This window comes from Pithys albifrons, chromosome 28, assembly GCF_047495875.1.
Source record: "Pithys albifrons albifrons isolate INPA30051 chromosome 28, PitAlb_v1, whole genome shotgun sequence".
In the NCBI taxonomy this organism is placed as follows: Eukaryota; Metazoa; Chordata; class Aves; order Passeriformes; family Thamnophilidae; genus Pithys; species Pithys albifrons.
The window spans coordinates 4,693,376-4,712,901 of record NC_092485.1 but is presented as its reverse complement, the minus strand read 5'-3'; the positions used below and the strand labels follow the sequence as shown (position 1 = coordinate 4,712,901).

The 19,526-nt window shown below is 50.8% G+C and overlaps 1 protein-coding gene across 1 annotated transcript; it reads right to left on the bottom strand.

Moving 5' to 3' along the window:
- Nucleotides 1-344: 344 nt before the first annotated feature.
- Nucleotides 345-16,644, bottom strand: SLC26A9 (solute carrier family 26 member 9). The gene is made up of 20 exons (XM_071578846.1): nt 16,261-16,644; nt 15,185-15,324; nt 14,891-15,001; nt 14,430-14,605; nt 13,634-13,798; nt 12,988-13,140; nt 12,543-12,625; nt 12,147-12,294; nt 10,911-11,024; nt 10,306-10,383; nt 9,681-9,776; nt 7,766-7,872; nt 7,152-7,221; nt 6,972-7,064; nt 6,429-6,545; nt 5,545-5,862; nt 5,270-5,324; nt 4,742-4,887; nt 3,895-3,972; nt 345-3,314 (listed from the first exon to the last, which is right to left on the bottom strand). The coding sequence occupies exons 1-20, from the start codon at nt 16,386-16,388 to the stop codon at nt 3,267-3,269; spliced, it is 2,424 nt and encodes an 807-aa protein (XP_071434947.1). The 5' UTR covers nt 16,389-16,644; the 3' UTR covers nt 345-3,266.
- Between the last annotated feature and the right edge of the window lie 2,882 nt (nt 16,645-19,526).

The following is a 19,526-nucleotide window of genomic DNA, read 5'->3' as shown; positions in this document are numbered from 1 at the left end:
CACTAGCCCAGGTTGCTCCAAGCCCCATCCAGCCTGTCCTTGGACACTCCCAGGGATGGGGCAGCCACAGCTTCTCTGTCCAACCTGTGCCAGGGCCTGCCCACCCTCCCAGCAGGAATTCCTTCCCAATATCCCACCTAACCTGCCCTCTGTCAATGGGAACCCGTTCCCCTCGTCCTGTCGCTCCAGCTCCTGATGAAGAGCCCGTCTCTGGCTTCCCTGTGGCCCCTCCAGCCCCTTCCCTCCTCCAGGCTGAGCCACCCACAGCACAAACTGTCCCCAAACTCCAAACACCACGTGGGAACAGCCCTGGAAATCCTTCTCTCAAACAGCAGAGGCAGATGATTGTTCACACATTCTTTATTATCAAAAAAGAACGAAACCGACATTAAATTAAATAAATTACAAACATTTCTGAGCTGGTTATGCATCAGGCATTTCCCGTGAGGCTTCAGAGCCACTTCACAGCAACATCCCTGATTTAAGAGCAATAAAGGGACAGTGGAAGCTGAAAATGTCACCAGGGTGCATTTGAGCTTCCCTAATTCCCTAATTGTGCCTCCAGCGGTTCTGGTATTACTTTTATTGCCAGAACTGACCCATGGCTACAGAAATGAGGTTTCTTTCTGCCTGGCCATCAGATTTCAGAGCCATCTCTCTTGACATCCCATCCTTTGCTCTGGTAGAACTCCAAAAAATACAATCTCTGTTTTAGGCACAGTTGTTGCTGCCTTTGGCCTGTCAGACCCGAAATCAGCCTCCTGCAATGAATCCTCAAAGAACAGCTGGAAATTGGAATTTTCCTCTTTTAATGTCACCTCAGAGACACAGAAATATTGATCAGGACAGTTTCTTGTTCTGCTGCACCAACCTCTTTGCTGCCTTTTTTTTTTCCAAAGGAGCACTCAGGCAGTAACAAAAGACCACAAATAATCACCCTCAAAGATAATTTAAGAGACTTAATCTCTTGGTTTTACCTTGTAGAACAAGCTAGACATGGTTCTGGAGAGATCACTGCTGTCTGAGATGTCATCAGCTAGTGGGTTTTTCCTCTTGGCAACTACCCTTCTTTGGTTTTATTATTCCCTCCTGCACCACATAATCAGGAACTGAGGTAGAGAAATGGTGACTTAGTTAATGAGAAGTTCCATAAAACCAAATGGGCAGGGTCCTGATGTGGTTTCCTTTAATGGCTGTGTAGCTGAGATGGTTCATGTAGCTCTATTTTCCTTAAAAATGAGGCATCTGGGAGCTGTAGGAAAACTCCACATTCTCTTCCCAGAAAACCTTCAGCAATCTGCTGGTGAATCAGCTCAGTAACATCTTTGTACTTCAAAACTAGACATTAAACTCACTCATATTTCTAAAATCTTAGAGAAATAAAATAGAAATAACAGTTTAAAATATAATTTACTTTAATTATTAAGGCCCCTCTTTATTTTTTGCATTCATGGGAAGATGACAGACTGCCCAGATTTACTTCCACACTGTTCAGTTTTTGTTGGTGACTCCTACATTTTATCCCAGTGCTGGAAATATTTTGTAGGAAGGTTTGAACTTCAAACAAAAAAATTATTTGGTGCTGGCAATGGAAGATATTGCCATTATCTTAAGATATGGAAGATATGTGTCATTATCTTATTTTTTTATAAGCTGATTTTCATAAAGGCCATAATTGAGGTTGAACTGCACTGAAGAAAGAGGGTCCCTTTAACCCTTGGCTTGCACTTTAAGATTTTCCAAGCTTTATATTGTCACCTTGTCATTACTGTCACATCAGCACTGGGTAAGAAGGGAAGGCATCAGAAAAGGTAACTGAAATAGGGGTTGTTTTTAACATCACTCAGAGATAAAAAACGTCTGTCAGGATTTTAGAAATGTTGAAGATCTCCACGGTCTGTCTCTGGGTCAGCCAGGCAGGGAGTGTGTCTGAGAGGTAGATGGTCCTGGGAGCATCACTCTGTGCTGAATTTTGGTGAGAATCATCAAACACAGGAGAGAACTGGCATGGAAATACCCCATTCTAGACAAGAGTGTTCTCTTGCTGCACAGGTGACCATTTGGGAGCTGGTCCCCAGAAGTTCTGCCCAGCACAGGGTGTCACTGGGGCTGTTCCCTGACTGAAGGCACAAAATACACTCAAATTTTAGTTTCAGTGCTCTGGGTCAGTGGCATAATGAAAAATATGCAGGAAGGGCTTCCTTCCCATCCCTGAATTTGCTGTTTGTGATCAAAATTATTTGAGAGAAACACCTTTCTCCAAAGCACTCACTCGTGTTCTGCATTAAATCTTTTAGTTGTCCCAGTCAATAAGAAGATGGGAAGACTCAGAACTCCCTTGGTGTTAATGCTTTCATGCCTTTCACAGCCTAAGAGCCTCCTCTGAAGTGTTGTTTGGTCAGTAGAAAGGTCCCTAAAAAACTTCAGAGGGAATTTGAACTGGACTTTGAGTCTTTTGGACACAGGACAATGCATGTAACAAGGAATTCTTATTTCTGATTACAAGCACGTCCTGTTAGTCAATACAAAATACAGAATGCAGAATTTAGCCCTTCTGAGAGAGGTCTTTGGGGTGTCAGGAACACAGCACTGGTCTGAGGCACTGGTTTTTGAGGCAGTGGGTTCTGGGACACTGGGGCACAGCCAGAGGGGAGCAAGGGGGGTCATGGACCAGGGGTAAGGAGGGGCAGAGGAGCTGCCACACAGACGGGCAGGGAAATGCGGGGGCTGCACTTGCAGCCCCCCCAGAAGTCAGTGCACATCACAAACCAACATCACCTGGCAGAGCTGCCCTTTGCAAGAGCTGCTTTTCCCTGTGAATCAAAGCCCTGAAAGGCTTTAATATTTGCTTGTATTTCACTTCATCAGGAAGAGGGGGAGGAGGGGAAAGAAAGAAGCAGGATGCCCAAATTACGTAATGCCAATGTGGGCAGAAGGGTGCCATTGTGTGAGACAAAGGAGAGCACTTGGCACTGGTGACTGATTGTCCCCTGGGTTGAGGCACCTGCCTTCAAATGAACTCTCTTCTTCTCTAATCCATGGGATGGCATTTCCTGAGTTCCTGCTTCCGTAGGTTGCTGTTGCTGCTCCAGAGTCCACTGCTCTGAGCACCACCATGAGAGCAGGAAGGAGGGAGGGATTTATCAGTTCAAGAGGTGTGAGGGCCTCTTGCTTTGCAAACCTGTTGTATCCCCAGGTCTTGACGAGAGGATTGGAGAGAAGAGTCTGTTTGGGAGGGTTTGCCCACACACCGATGCTCCCTGTGCTCACAGAGCTGTCTGGGTCTCTGAGTGGAACATGCTTCCAAACATCTCCTGAAGGGCACAGAACACATGCAGGGTCAGGGCTGGTCCATGGCCCAGACCCACCAACACAGCTGAGCATTGCTCAGTCCCACAGAGAAGCACCACCAGAAACCCCAGCCATTCTCATGCTGGTGGTGGGAGGTTGCTCTGTTTCCAGCTGTGCATGGATAGCATAGAAAAGATCAACACTGGAACAGATCTCACCCCAAGACCTAAATGTGGGTGCAAGTCAATGCAGCATTAATAGTCAGTGTTGAAAAACTTCACCAATGATCCTTTTTTTGTTCTCCAAGTTGAAGAACAAACTCCAAACCGTTCCTGCATGGAGACCACAGGTCTGACTGTGAACCTGAGCTGTGTGGATTAAAGGACTCACTGTGGGGTACCTGCTCCTTATCCAGGTGCCTGCCAGAGCTCCTCAGGGCAGGGATTTAAAATCATATTTGCAATTAGCTTTCCACAGCATTGCAGTTACTTGCAGTTTGCCTGGAAATGGCAGAGGGGAGTTGCCATCTAACCAATCCCAAACACAACTTTGGCATCCCAACTTACACCCATGGCTGAAGTGACCCCTGGCACTAGAACTCACCTCCTCCAGGTTCTTGAACTCTGCACTGTTTTCATCCACAGACTCATCATAGATGGACAGCTCTGTCTGGTTTGGCCTCTGTGCAGGAAAGAATCAAATCCACAAATCAGCAGAGTGCAGGTCAGAAGGAATAAAAATAATGACTAACCCAGACTGCAAACACCACACGTGTGCCAGCGGAAATGCCCAGGAGAAGGGGCACAGGGGGAATCCTGCTCCATTCATTTATCTCCTGTGACTAAGCTGCCATTTAAATACATATATCACTCTGCTCAGATATGAGATACCTTAACTTGTTCTTGTGAGATAACTGGTTCCCACTGCCCTGATTCCAACTAAATTACCCCACAATAAACCAACCCCTGTTTGGGCAAAGAGCCTGTCGGACACTGTGCCACCAGAATGGGCCACATTCCTGACTTGGCCTCTTCTCCTCCCACCCAGGCAGAGTTCATGGATGTTGGGACTACCCCAGGACAGGAGAATCTGCTTCAACTTCATTTATGAGGGCCAAATTCTGCCTTTGTGTTGCCTGTTCCACCCAGCACCAAACTGCTCTTCTGGCTTCTCCAGGCTGGGACAACATTCTTCTCTCAGCAAAGGGTTTGTGTAAGACATTTACACTTCTAAGTTCCCATGGAAATCCATTCAGGCAGTGGGTGTTTGGCCCATACATGACAAGTAGGAGATTAAATATTTTGTTGTGTTTAGACATTTACTGCTTGAGATAAACAAGGAGCTTTATTAGCTGCAGTAGCAATTTGTTATTCTTCCTTTATGCTGAGGCAGCCTGTACACCTGATAAGGACAGTCCTGTGAGCTTGGAAAGTCTGTGGAGCAAATTTACCTCTTCCAAGATGGGTGGGTGGACAACTTCTTTGATATTTGCCAGTGCAAACAAAACAGCATCGTGGATGGTCAAGAAAATGTGACTTCGGTCCAGACCTCCTTCCTCGAAGACTCCCCCTGTGCTGATGTCATTGTACACCTGGGCTGGAGAAAGGAAAGGCACATGGACAAGGAGGAAAGCAAAGGAGGAAGCCCTTGAAGGTGTGTGTGGCTGGCAGTGGCCTCTGGGGTGCACAGGGAAGAAGCAGGTTTGCTGCAGAAATGAGTGTAGGGATCTATTTTGCTCCATATTTTGTGAGATGTTCCAGCCATATCACTTCCCAAGTGAAAGGGCTGATTTCACACATAGAGAACAGTGTTTCTCTTTCCTACCTTCTGTTCTCTTCTTTCCTCTGTTCTGGTTTGGTCCCACAAAAGGCAGAGAACTCACAGAATTTATATAAAGAACACAGAAAGATCTCCTGTCTGTCAGGAGCTCAGAGATGGGGGAAGATCACATGGAAATGTGCCCTTTGTGGATTCTTACCATGCACATTTGCCAAGAACACTTTAATCCCAATCTTCTGGTAACTGGAACACAACTAGAAGGGATGAAGAGGGGAGAGAAAGGATTAATAAGACAACTGCTCTGGTTTTGTGTCAATACATAAAGTCTTATATCAGGGCTTTGTATGTCCTGGGGATGCTGAAGGTGAAAAGCCACACAAACCTTCTGCAGAGGACAGTAAACCTCTTGATCTGAGCTACCCAAGAGAGGAGAAGGCACCTGTGGCTTGGCTGTGTTTGTAGCACAGAACTAACCTTGCTCAGAGCTTTTGTGCCCATGAGGTCGACAAAACACACCCCACTCATGTCCAGGATGATGGTGTGAAAGCTGATGTAGGGCGGTGCTGTCACCACAGGGTCAACATCGGCCCTGGGCATGACACTGAAAGTGCTTCCCTGCAGGCTTGTGGTGCTGCCCAGCGCCCTGGGGCCGTGCACTTGCCCAGCACCGTTGGCAGGAGGATGGAAGGTGACGTAGGAGATGCTGGCACCGTTGGCAGTCGTCTGGTTGTTATTGGTATCTGTTGGAGAGGTGCTTTCAAAGTCCTTCTGGAGCTCTTGCAAAGACAAGGTCTGCAGCAAAGCAGAAATGCAGTCAGGGCAGGGCAGAACTGCCAGCACAGGCAGAGATGTGACAGGTGGATGTGTCTGTATCCATTGGCATGAAGGGTTTTAATCTGGGCTGACTCCAACCTGGTGCCAGACTGAGTGTCCCCTGGGGCTGGAGTTCGTTAGATTAATTTTGCATGATTCATGTTCACATGTTCAAAACTGCTCAGCATTGCAAACCAAATGTAGCTGGGATCACTGGGAGATGGGCTCCAAAAGGGCACTTTGGGACTGAAATGCTGACACAGATGCATCCCCAGATAAAGAGGGCAAGCCTGGTTTCTACCAAATTGTTCCCCATGTTTCCATTCTAGAAATCTCTACACCTTTCCTGCTCCCAACCATTCCCAGTGCTCCTGCATCCTAAAGTTTTGGCTGTTGGGAGGAATGGAGATGTGGGTGGGAAAGAAAGGAGGAGAGAGGTGGTGAATGTGGCCAGGAAGACAGTCCAGAAAATCCTGTATCAGGAGGAGCTGTTTGGTGAGGACTTGGGGTCTTATCCATCAGCACAGGAACCCAACCTGAGTTACCTTGTTCTGCTTCAAGAGGAATTTCGGGAGCTTTGTTGGTGGCTGTGCTGGCCCCTTCTCCTGCCGTTTCAGGTGCTTCTTCCTGGCCAAGTACACTTTCCCAGGGTCCACCCCAGTCTGTGGGAAAGAGAGAGTTTTCTTTGAAAAAGTCTGTTCAGCCCCATAATCAGGGAGCAGTTTCTTCCCTGGTATTTCCCAGCCTGTGGCTGTACAGGGGAGTGAGGTGATCCTGATGGCAACCAAACATCTTCAGGAACTCAGGGTGCCTGCTCATGCAGGGAGGAAACACTTGCAGCAGCAGAATGCCCTTGTTTTGGCAGACCTTGGAGGAGGACACCTGCCAGGATTCAGGCATAGCCTCTAAAACAAACTCTACAAACAGTCCTGAAGACCAGGGAGAAGAGAATGGGAGAGTAGAGGATGGATGTGACCATGATTTGTGGTCATCCATGGCTTAATTATCTCCATGCAGCAACACAGGAGAGGACAAGGGCCATTTGGTATTGGCTGCAGGCAGAAATTTGTCAGGGCATCTTCGCTCACCTTGGCTATGATCTTCTCACGGAATATCTCAGAGTTGGCAAAATACAGCGGCGAGCAGTAGGTCACAATTTTAATCCCATTAACCTCATGTACCTGCAACAGAAACAGGAGCTCAGACCACGCCTGGGCCCAGTGGCAAGGAACAGCACTCCATCTGAGGATGCTTTAGCTTCACCCTACCTTGTTGTAGGCTTTGGGGTTCTTGTAGATGTCAGTGGAAGTCACTTGGCCCAGGGCAGAGCCGTTCCGGCTGCAGAAAAGGGGATCAGCATTAGAGTAAATGTTGCAGGGGAAGGAAACTGCTTTGATTCACATTCCACAACAGGATTTGAAAATCTGCTTTATGAAAATACTTCCATTTCATCCCTGCAGAGTCTACAGGGCAAAAAAAATGAGTCAGCATTCTGAGATGCCAGACTGGGAAATATTAATAAGGAGCTTTGATGGATTAAAAAACAGTGTGAAAACTTCACATCAACCTCAGCACATACACAGGGCTCGCCTATGGGTGAGCAGGACTTTGTGCTGGGAACTCTGTGGGGTGATTTTTGTGCTGAAGTGAATACCTTGAGACTTCTCCTTGCCTTGGGATGTGCACAGGAGCGGGAATGCAGGCAGTCAATTAGCGCCTGCCATTCCTGTTTGCACATTCCAGGCAGGACACCTGCACTCCCCGGGGCTCCTGCCGCGTTCCTTCGGCACACCACGGGCCAGAGGTCGCTCAGAAAACCCTTCATTCTGCCCCTGGCAGGTTTGCTGTCTCCTGTGGCTCTTGGAGCTACATTGGTACTCACAACTGGGTATGGAAAACCACGACCAGCACGGAAAATCCCACGCCCACCGCGACTCCGTAGGGAAGGCTCAGGAAGAAGGCGGAGAGGAAGCTCACCAGCCACACCAGCTGCAGAGAGAGAAGAGCATGGCAGGTCATTTTACTCTACCTACCAGGGATGGATTGGAAATGGCCCTGTGCTCATATCCTGCACTCCCAAACCCACATGGGATCAATAGACCAAGACCTGAATTCTCCAGAACCCGAATTCTGCAGTTTTTTTTGTGTGTTCATGTGGGACATCCTGGCTGGGAAGTTTGCCAGGAGCCCCAGTTCTTCAGGCATAAAAGCAGCTGGTGCTTTTCTTCCTGGCTGCACGAACCCACCGCTCATTCCATCCAAAAAGCATCAGCCTGACTAGCCCAGGAAAGGCTCCTGCAGATCACACCATCTGCTGCTCAGTGGCTGCTCCCAAACCCAAGAAGCTCCTGCTGGCACAGCATTTCAGAAGGAATCAGCATCTCCCTGAAAACCTCCCGAGCACCTGCTATAAATGGCCTGAACACAGATTGGAGGGCCAAGTACAACAGAGGACCCCAAAACCTGTCTCACCTCCAGCTCAGAGCTCTGACATTTATCATTTTTATGCACTTGAGCAGCTCCCTCCACATGAAATTAGTCCTGCCCCAGCACATAAACATGCCCTCTGAGAATCATTATCAGGTTATTTTAATTCCGTCCTCAAGACTAATAAGACCTAACTTTGACCTTGGATAAATTAGGGTAACTTTGACCACTTCAGCACCCTAATTTATATGGATTGTGTATATAAATGGCAAGGAAGGGCTTCCCTCCATCCAGGCTTCATGCTGGGCTCTGCCTGTGGAATTAGTTGGCCTGAAACACAACCAGCCTCAGGGTGATGAACACCAATGGTCTGACAACACCCAGAAAGAGTGTTCCCCATTTGGGGACAGGACACAGAATGTAGTTCAAATTCCAAGGAGATTAAGGTCAGGGAAATCCCGTTCACTCCACTGGCATCTGCCTGGTCCTCACACTCCCTGCACCAACCATCTCCACTCAATCCAGGTGTCAGCCCAGGCTTTGGGCTGAGGTCTCTGACCCCGTGGGGTCGGTCTGTGCTCCCCTCTGTGAGCTCTGGGAAAGGGCAGCAGCTTCACTGCCCTCACATGAACTGCCAGAGCTGACAGACCTTCCATCCTACCCACCAGCATCAGCAGAACCCATTCAGAGATGTGCTCAACCTGCCAACCCATCCCTTCTCCAGCACCTGTTTGAACAGTATTTTGGGAAAGCTCTTAAAGACTCAGGTCAGCCCCTCTGGAGTCCTGATTGCTCCGATAAGGTGGTTTGTTGGGCCCTGACAGGATATTGGCTCCGTGTCCACACACACCTCTCAGCCGTGGGAGTCCTGTTCAAACAGTGTCTTTTTATGTCAGACATTTCCAAATTCCGTTCTCACTCCCCCGCACCCCCTGCCTGGGTTTATACATCAACCAGTGCCTGGAGTCCTTATCACTGTGAAGGGCTCTCCTCACCCTGGAGGGCTATTGTGTGAGTTTTTAAGTCATGACTCCCAGATATTGAGCAGGGCCGGTTTGGCTAGTTCTGGGCAAACAGGCTCCCGCAGTTGATTGGCATTTAAACACAGCAGGTAATAGTTCAGGCCTCTCTGATATGTGCTCTGACACCAGGGTGCTCAGCTGGGCAGGCTCCAGGACCTCGGTGGTGAGGGGCTGGAAGCACCAGAGCACTGAGAGAGAGAAACCCACCTCCTGCGAGGGATTCAGACCCCTAAATGCCCCCCCAAACCTGCTGGAGTCTCACCTGCTCATCCTGCCCTGACCCCACACAGCCCTGGGCTGAGCTGCCAGGTGAGGCAGGTGATACCTCCCACCACCCCAGGCACTCACACAGTCCAGCTTGCTCTTCTTCCACAGGTAGAAGGGATCAGCCAGCTGCTTGAGGGAGTTTTTCAGGTTCACTGCAATGAGGGCTCCCAGGACAGACTGTGGAGGAGAGGGATGGTGTCAGCCAGGAGGTGGATGTGGATGTGCCACGTTTGGCAGCAGATGTTTTCTGCAGCATCTGCTTTCCTTGGTCCAGATTCCACAAGGAAATGGGGAAGGGTGATGCTCACAAAGGTCTTGCATGAATCTAAGCATAGTAATTTAGACTACTTTGTGACTATAACTTAGACTGTTATTTAGACTTATAATTGCCCAGAAAAGCTGTGGCTGTCCCATTCCTGGAAGGTCAGGTTGGATGGGGCTTGGAGCAAACTGGGATAGTGGAAGGTGTCCCTGCCCATGGCAGGGGGTGGGACGAGCTTTAAGGCCCCTTCCAACCCAAACCATTCCATGATTTTATGACTCTTGCTTCCAGACACTCAGTGCAGAAGGTTCCCAGGACAGGAACAACCCCCCTGAGCAGCAGTTTGCATCAGGGTGTTTTTGGAGCCAGACTGTGCCTTGGCCTGGGTGTGTAGAGCCTGTGTCGCAACCACGGCCGTGCTGCTCACACAGATGTTTGTGTTACCTTTGGAAGAGGTTCCAGGTAGATGCCCAGGGACAACATGGTCACCATAACCACCAAGGCCACAAAGAAACTTGCCACCTGCAAAAAGGAAAGAAATCACTTCAGCAAACAGCAGGGTCTTCTTAAACTCCCTCTGGGGTTTTCCCCTCCTGCTGCTGCAGCCAAGGGCACAAGTGGTCAGTGCAGTATTTTATGTGAGCAGATGATTGCTTCTGAAAACAGGCAGGATTTGGCAGATCTCACAGATAACCCCAAACTTCCCTCACTGGTAGCTCTGAGAACCAGACTGGGAATGCAGATTGACAGCTCTGCAGCTGTGACCAATCCAAAAAACTACCCAGGGAATAAAATGGGGTTGGAGAGCGAGGGAATTCTGCTTTAACAACAACAACAACATGAAGCACTTGTATGTGAAGCTTCTCCAGACCTGCACAGCCACATCAGGCTGGCAGCATGTGGCAGCTCAAGGGTGTGTGCTCCAGGAGGGTCATGTAGGGAAGAGAGGAGGAGGAGAAGGAGGAGGAGGAGGAGAAGGAGGAGGAGGAGGAGGAGAAGGAAGAGGAGGAGAAGGAGGAGGAGGAAGAGGAGGAGGAGAAGGTACTAACTTGGGATTTTGCTCCTGCCCCATCCACAGCAAGAGTGACAGAGAGAGCACAGCAGATCACGTGGATTTTGAAGAAGGATCCAAAGAAGTTGCTGCAGCCCAGGGCCAACATTTCCTGTGGAGATGTGGAATATGATCATCAGCACAGCTGCCCATTCTGTCAATGAATGTGAGCAGCCAGGCAGGGGAGCAGGTGCCTGAGTCCGGGGTTTGTGTGGCTCTGGGTTCCCTGCTGTGTGTCCCAGACCCTTTCCTTTCAGGAAGAGCTGGGATGGGCTCTGGTACAGCAGGGAAACCTGGAAGCACAATTCCACATAAACACGTTGTCATCTGTTGACACACTCAGGGCAGGGCTCCATGTGGTATGTGTGGCTGTTATTGAAAGCTGCCACTGTGCCAGTGATGACAAAAGAGGATTATTTAATGTCCTGCCTCCCACAGTATCTGGGTGACACACCAGGAATCCAGGTCTTTCTCTGCTCACTGAGAAATCCCTGTGCCTCGTTGTGCTTCACCAACCTGCCAACATGCTGTCTGCGCCAGGGCTGGAGGGCCAGCGAGGCAGAGGCTGAGCCTTCCCTTTGGCAGGCTCTCTGCAGCCCATGGGGACGTGTCTGCCATGCCCTGTCACCCCCTCCATGGCTCCTTGCCACAGACCCTGCCAGTGGGGCAGAGCAGCACGTCTGCTCCGAGCTCAGCACGCTTGAATGTGCTTCCCATTCACACCGGGAGGTTTTCCCTTCACCCGCGAGAGCAAAGGGAGCAGCACCTGCTGCACCTCCCAGTCCCACACAGCCCCTGGTTACACCTCCCAGCCCCACACAGCCCCTGGTTACACCTCCCAGTCCCATCAGCACCTGATTACACCTCCCAGCCCCACACAGCCCCTGGTTACACCTCCCAGCCCCACACAGCACCTGGTTACACCTCCCAGCCCCACACAGCCCCTGGTTACAGCTCCTGCTGCACCTCCTGGCCCCACACAGCCCCTCATTACACCTCCCAGCCCCATCAGCACCTGGTTACACCTCCCAGCCCCACACAACCCCTGCTGCACCTCCCAGCCCCACACAGCCCCTGGTTACACCTCCCAGCCCCACACAGCCCCTGGTTACAGCTCCTGCTGCACCTCCTGGCCCCACACAGCCTGTGGTTACACCTCCCAGCCCCATCAGCACCTGGTTACACCTCCCAGCCCCACAAAGCCCCTGGTTACACCTCCCAGCCCCACCAGCACCTGGTTGGGGTCCACGTCATAGCCATGCTTGGCTGCCAGTGTCCTGCCCATGGCCAAGTTGATCACGTAGCCCACGATGGCGAGAGAGAAGGCAGTGCCAATCATGTCCTTCCACTTGCTCACCAGGGGCAGGGTGGGCTCTGGGAACCTGCAGAGAGGCAGCTGTGACATGAGTGTCTGTGGGCTGGGGAGGTGGGTGAGGAGCTGGTGTGCTCAGGAATGACATAACCCAAGTTACAGCTCGAGTGGATGGTGGTGGTTGTGTAACAGGAGCCTGGCAGTCCTGGAAGGGGACTGTCACACAACAGGGAAGAGTGAGGTGTTTTCCAGGTTGCAGGAGGAGGAGGAGGAAGGAAAACTGTCTGGAAGATGAGTCAGAGCTGCACATGCACTTACCCCATGCTGATCTTCCCAACTATTGGCATGCCATACTTCTCAGGCATGTTGAAGCTGCCAGAGATTGCAGTTGCAACTATCACCTGAAAGGTCAGGGAATAAAGAGCAGTAAGCAGGAGAGCTGAGCTGGCTCAGAGAACTAATCCTGCCATGGTCCTAGAGTTGACAGAATAAAATCAGTACCAAGTTTGGGCTAGGAAAGGAGGGAACAGTTCCAGCAAGGGCTGTTCCTCATCCTCAGCATCACCAGGATGCAGATACACCCTGACAGGGATGAACTGGGCATCAGAGATGTCCTTCATAGGGATGGCCTAATTTCTGACCCCAGGCCATGTGGGGGTCACATCATATTCACTGTGTAGATGCTCTGCATGATGGATCTGCTGTGAGCAGCAGGGCTGTAAGGGGAGGGGAGGGCCCAAGGGACAGCCTGGGTGTCACTTACGATGATGATCTCCATGGGGATGGGCATCCGGATCTTCTTCATGTACTTCAGGTTGAGCTCCTTGACAATGATCAGGAGCACAGCACTGACCAAGGCATAGACCAGGGAGGCCAGGTTGGTTTTGGGCAGACCTTTACAAATGTCAATGAATGTCTAAAGGGGAGAGAAGAGCAGAGGGTGTCATGGGGAACCAGAGACTCTGGACAACACGGACAGCACAATGGAGAGCACTTGTTACCATAATCAGTGCAAACACCCTGAGATGTGATGACAGAAGTTCTAGAAACCCTCTGCTGAGGGATCAGCCACCAGCCCTGGGCCTGTGCTGGTGGTTTAATGCTGTTCTGGCTGCATCAGTGGAGGATGCATTCATGGAAGATGCTGGAAATCCCAGCAGTGGGCAAACCCTGTTTCCTCTGCTAACAATTGTGAAGCAACACAGTTCATCTTCTCCCCAAATCCCAGCCCCATTTCATTATTTCTCATTAGAACTTGCAGACACAGATAACAGAACAGAGTGGCAGCACCGGGGTGGGCAGGGCTGGGCTGGTGGATGCACTGCCCTTCCCTCCACCCTCAGCCCCCCTCTCCCCCGCAGTGATGCCTGGGGTGGGGTGGAAGGTCTCTGCCCAGAGCCCCCACTTACATAGACGATAGCTAAGGGCCCGGTGTAGGATGGCACCGTCAGGCCGAAGACGTACTTGAGCACGGAGATGAGGATCTGCAGCCCCGCCGCCGTCATGAAGCCCCTGATGAACGACTCGGACAGGTAGATGGCAACAAAGCCGAACTGCACGAAGCCTAGGCACAGCTAGGGTGGGACAGACGAGGCCTTATTAGCACTGTGACAGCCCAAAATGTTGGTATTTGTTCTATGGATTACATAGTCACAGACTCACAGACCATTCTGAGTTGGAAGAGACCCACAAGGATCATCGAGTCCAACTCTTAAGTCAATGGCCCACATAAGGGATTGAACCCATGACCTTGGTGTTATTACAACCAATTTAACCAACTGAGCTAAATGACGAGGTGCAGAACTGCAGAGATGTTGGACAGGCTCCTCCCACACAGCCACAGCACAGACTGGGCTGGGCAGGCAGTGCTGGAGCAGGGATGGGCAGAGAAGACCTGCAGGGTGTCATCACTCTGCCATCCTGCCCTCACCCGTGGCTGGTCCCTATGGAGAACTTCCCACTGACACCAAAGCAGGGTGGGCTCCCCCCACATCTCTCTTTTGAGAAGTAGGGTCTCTTCCAGCATCTGCTGCCACCATCTCTGCTCCAGGGGGAGCTTGGCTGACTCTGCGTGGCCCAGAGGACACAGCAGAGGTGGTGCAGTGTGTCCTCACCTGTATGGTGGCTGGTGCAGTGTGTCCTCACCTGTATGATGGCTGGTGCAGTGTGTCCTCACCTGTGTGATGGCTGGTGCAGTGTCCTCACCTGTATGATGGCTGTCAGGCAGGCTAAGGTGGCAGAGATCTCCAGCCTGGCTGCCTCCAGGGCTGTGGTGTTCACACTGGTCTCGTTGGTAGTGTGGTTGAAGTACTGGAAGTCTGACTCTGGAGCCAAGTCATTGCAGATGTTGCCAACAATAATGCTGACGACAGCAAAGGTACCTGCAGCACAACACAGCGAGGTCAGGAGTTCTCTGGAGAGCGTCCTGTCCTGGAAGGCAGTGGGGCAGGTTGGGCTGTGCACACCAGTCACCCACCTCTCACCAGCCCCACACTGGGATGTGTGACTGGATGTGAGGGGTCATTGGGGTGAGATCCTGCTGTGCAGCCAGAATGGGGGATCCCATAAACCCCTGACAGATCAAACATCCCCATTCTGGGACACACCGAGTATTCCCAGCCTGTTTTTAACTGTTTTGTGCTCACAATTGCTCTGCAGGCTCTTACCTGGGACCATCTGATGGATACCCCCGAGGAAGAGGTATGGCAGCAGGGGGAAGAAGGAGGAGTAGAGCCCATTGACAGGAGGCAGATTGGCCAGGAGAGCAAAGGCCATCCCTGGAAAACACAAGGGAAATGAGCACTGCCAGGAAATACAGGGACAACCAGGTTGGAGGCAGAGCTTGGGTGCAAAAATGTCAGCAGTAAAGGCAGGTAACCTCCCCATACTGGGCATCAGCATCATCTGCAGACTCTGAACTGGCAACACTTTTGGAGACCCAGAAAATCAGCATTTCTCACCTTGAGGCACTTGGATTGTCCCTGCACTGAGCCCACCGAGGACATCAGGCAAAATATAATCCTTAATTTTATACTTGGGAAGCCACACAAGTATTGGGAACAGGCGAAAGAGGGTGAGCTTGAATCTGGAAGCTGAGCATCTACAGGAGATATAATAAATAAAAGCAAATAAGTAAAGAAGGCAGGAAACAAGCGGGCTGGGGAGTGAGCAAGGAAGGATCTTCCCAGGAGTGTCTCAACCTTTCTTCCTCACCAAATCCTGAGCCCAGAGTTTGGGGCACTTCCTTTCCCTACAAGGGCAAGATTCTTGTGGTTCTTTAGCTGTACACACCATGGTGGGTTATTGGGGGGACCTTCCTGACATGGTGGGAGGTCCCCAATGCTGGAACCTGCAAAGAATCAAGGATTTATCTCCCCAATATCCTGCTCCCTTTCAGACAGGGGATAGGTGAACTATGGGGAGGAAACACAGCTCAGAGGTTCATGGATAGCTGCAAAGAGCCAAAGATGAAATTTTTCAGGTACTTGGTCACAAAAACCTTCCAAGTGTGTCTGAAAAAAGATTGTTTCTGGGGTGACATGTGTGACATCTCACATTTCCTCTTGCTAATCTGCATGTTCTCTCTTTCCTGTATTACTGCTTTGCTTTTTCTACACAATGGAGACAGATTTCCAAGAAAGGTATCAGCAGGGTTATTGACCTTTATTTGCATAATTATACATCTCTCTTGAAGGTGGCATTGGTTTTAATCAGAAAGCTGATAAAAGGAGATTGCAGGTGAAAAGCAGAAATCCACACCCCAATACCTACATCACCAGTTTTGCTTTATCCAGTATTAAAAAACCCCAAGTCCCAAATGCACTTCGTGCAAACTGTTCTGCTGCTTTGCCTTCCAACCCAACAGTGAGGAGAGTCACCAATTTCACTCCCACGCCTTTCCTCCGTCAAACCCCTAAAGATCATGGAGACCATTCCCAGGATAAAAACGGGACCTACATCCCCAGGTGTGAATCACACCCCAGCTCCAGACTAAATCTGGGTTGCATTTACCCCGTTAGAGCATTCATTGTGTTACCTGAAAAGGCTTCTGAGTTTCTCCCCAAGGGGGTAAGTTCTGGTTTTCTTCTCGAACTCCTCGTCGAAGAGGCTGACGGAGTACGCGGGACGTTCGACGGCATAGCGGGGCCTGGCGTGGCTCAGCATCTCTGCAGCATGGGAAGTTTTCCCAGAAAAAAACCCCAAAAGCAGAGCCAAGAATGTGAGTGGAGCTGGCCCCACCTGCAGTATAACAGACCGGACACCTCGAGCGTCTGGGAGCCCTCCCCGAACTCCTCCACCCTAAATAGTTTCCCCGTGGCGCAGAGGCAGGTCCTGGGAGTGGCTCCTCCCGGCTCCAGGGGCTGCTGCTCCGGCACACGGAGCTTTCCCAGCTCCTGGAGGTGATGCCAACGAGGGATGCCACGCAAAGGGGACCCAGCCGTGCTGGATTGCCTGGCAGGAGGGCAGGGGTGTTAATCCTGGCTCTGCCGGTGTCTGCCTTTTATCTCGGGCGAGTGACCTTTCTGATGCCTCAGTTGCACCACCGGTGGAGTTGTCAAGACTTTGCAACGCTGGGCAGCCCTGACACCGTTTGCAAAGGTACATCCTGGCACTGTGATCAAAGGCTGCTCCCATCCGAGGTGTTCCTGCCACACTGCCCAGTCCCATCAGCATTCCACAGCCTTCCCTGCCATGAGTCCCGGGTTTACTCTAGGAAGTGATGTGCAGAGAGATAACTGTTGCTAATTCATCTCAGTGATGAAGATGCCAAAACATCTGGGCAGACTAGTCCTGACCCGTATCTGGGTCTCACCAGGGAGATGATACTCCAGAGAACCCTTATTTTACTATTACCAGCCATGCCTGGGAAGAGGAGAGAATCATCCCAAACTGGCCAGGCTGGGAGGGGAGGGAGGAAGTGGTCAGATATAAAACCAGGATCTCGGTAATTATTTGTGGTTTGGCGTGTATCTAAGTGGGTCATTGCCCAACACCGGAGGAGAAGAGGGGGTGGAAAAAGCTGGTGATTCAGGCAGCAGAATGTATCGAGAAACAACATCCAGGTTGCTGAATGTACCAGACCCTGCTCTTCCCCGCGCTGCTGGAGTCAGGGCACACCTTGACACCGAATTCTGTGGAAACAGGATGAGCAAAACGTCCCTCCATGGGACTGATGTCAACCCTCGCTGATGAGCAGCTGCCTCTTAGCCCAGGGCGGCGAGGAGAGCGCGATGCTGGCAGCCGAAACTTTGGGGAGGATTTAGGTCACCAGAATCGTTATGCAAATGAGAGCTAATGGGTTTAGAAAGGAAGGTCATCAACTCCACTCCTTTAGAGATAACAGGGACCATCAAGTGCACTTCTCTGTAAAACAGCTCCAGCAATGGGGTGTTCCTGATTCCAGGCTCTGATCTGCACCCACGGGACTCGGGAGGGACCCCAGACAAGGGCTTTGGAGGGGCAGCTCCCGGAAAGAGGAGGCACATCCCTTTTCCTGCATTTCAGGGTGCCTGATCCAGTGATCCAGTGCCCTCTGCAGCCATGCCCACACTGGCATCCCTGCTGCTCCTCCTCACATGGAGATGTCTCTCCAAGAGCAATGACAAGCTTTACCTTCGGAGGTTTGGTGCAGGCTGAGACTGAGCAGTGTCCCAGGCTCTTCCCAATCCCAACACTCCTGCCAAAAGCCTGTCTGATAAAATCATTCGGTCTTCCCAGATCAGCATCCATATCTTGTCCCTGCCTTCCAGTCCCATGGCTGAGCAGATTCCCAGCTTGTCTCCCAGCTCCACAGCTCTGCTCTGAATTTCGAGCCCTCCCTCATGAACATTTTGTAGCCCAAGTCCAGACTCAGCAACAGCTTCTCAAGGGGGATAAGCCCACCCGAGTTGCTGGTGCAAGAACTCTCCCTGCGCTGTATTTCCCAGCTCCACCCCTGGCCCAGCAGTGTCTCCCAACCAGCCAATTAGATCCCAGCTCTTTAATGAATTTCCCCCGCTGAGAGAAAGTGCCGGCAATCAGGAAAAATAACAAACAAAGCAAGTATAGAGGGAAAAATATCCCCATGATTAAATTCCATCTTAAACAAACAGGGTAATGATGTCAGCGTCTCGGCCAGAGTCAAGTTCTTGCCTTGGCTTATCACTGGCCTTGCCCCAGATCAAACAGCAGGTCGAAGCTTTGAGATTTTGGAATTAAAGAGAACGAGCTGTGTGGCTGCTCCCTGAACAAAAGGCAAAGCCAGCTGTGCTGGTGTTGATGGGGTAAGACCACAGCAAGCTGCAGAGCTGGTTTGGATCCTGCAGCTGGGGCAGGACCCCGGAGCAATGTAAGGGGTATGGAGGGAACAGCAGAGTGCCAGTCACTTGCTGCATTTCAGGGACCAGGTTTTTCAAGATTTCTGTTCCACTGTGGGCATCAAAAGAAAGGACAAAGTCAGGGGGAAATGCTCCAAGTGCAGAGCCCATGTCCCAAGCTTTTCAGGAAGCCCATTCATGCAGTGTTGTCTGGACTGGGTGATGCTCAGAAATGTGAAGTCTGACCTCACTAAGTCTACTGGGACCTTGTGACATGCTGAGTACATAAATGTGATGTGATACTTGGAGCAAACAACAAATGAAACCAGAACTGCTTCACTCCAACAACATGATGTGGGTGAATAATATTGTCCCAGCAAGTCATGAGCCAAGTGTGTCCCAAAAGTCCATACCTGGCCAATCCCAGCCCTGCCAGTCCCAAACCAGCCAAGGACCTTTTTTCCCAGAGTTCATCTTGGAAACACACTTACTAAGCTCTTATCTTCTGTCCCTGTGCTGGTGATAGCTGTGTTTGGGAAGAGGAAAGTCACATTGAGGTTCCTGACTGGTGTTGATAGGAGCCCTTGGCACAAAGCCACTTTCCTGTCCTGACGTAGGCACAGGGAGCAGGGACTGCAGTCCAAGGAGTGAGTCAAGGTGTGGTGGGAAAGCCACCTGATCACTGCTTTGTGTGTGACATAAGGGCCCAAACTCACCCCAGCGCAAAAGATGGACATTCAGGGGATGCCTCTGCTACATTTTAGGGAGAAAAAAGATCAGAGCTCTTTAAATAATGTTTCCTCCTTTGCCTGCCCCTCTCCATCTCCTTGCACAGGGTGATGCACACCCAGCCCCCTGTGCTGATTGCTGGGGTTCAGAGGTCTGGGCTCTCCCAAATCCTGGCTGAATCTTCATCCAAAACATCTCCCTCCCAGCTCCATTGCCCAAGAAAGGGTCATAAAAGCAGCTCTCCCCTGCCCCAGGAGACAAGGTCTGCCGGGAAAAG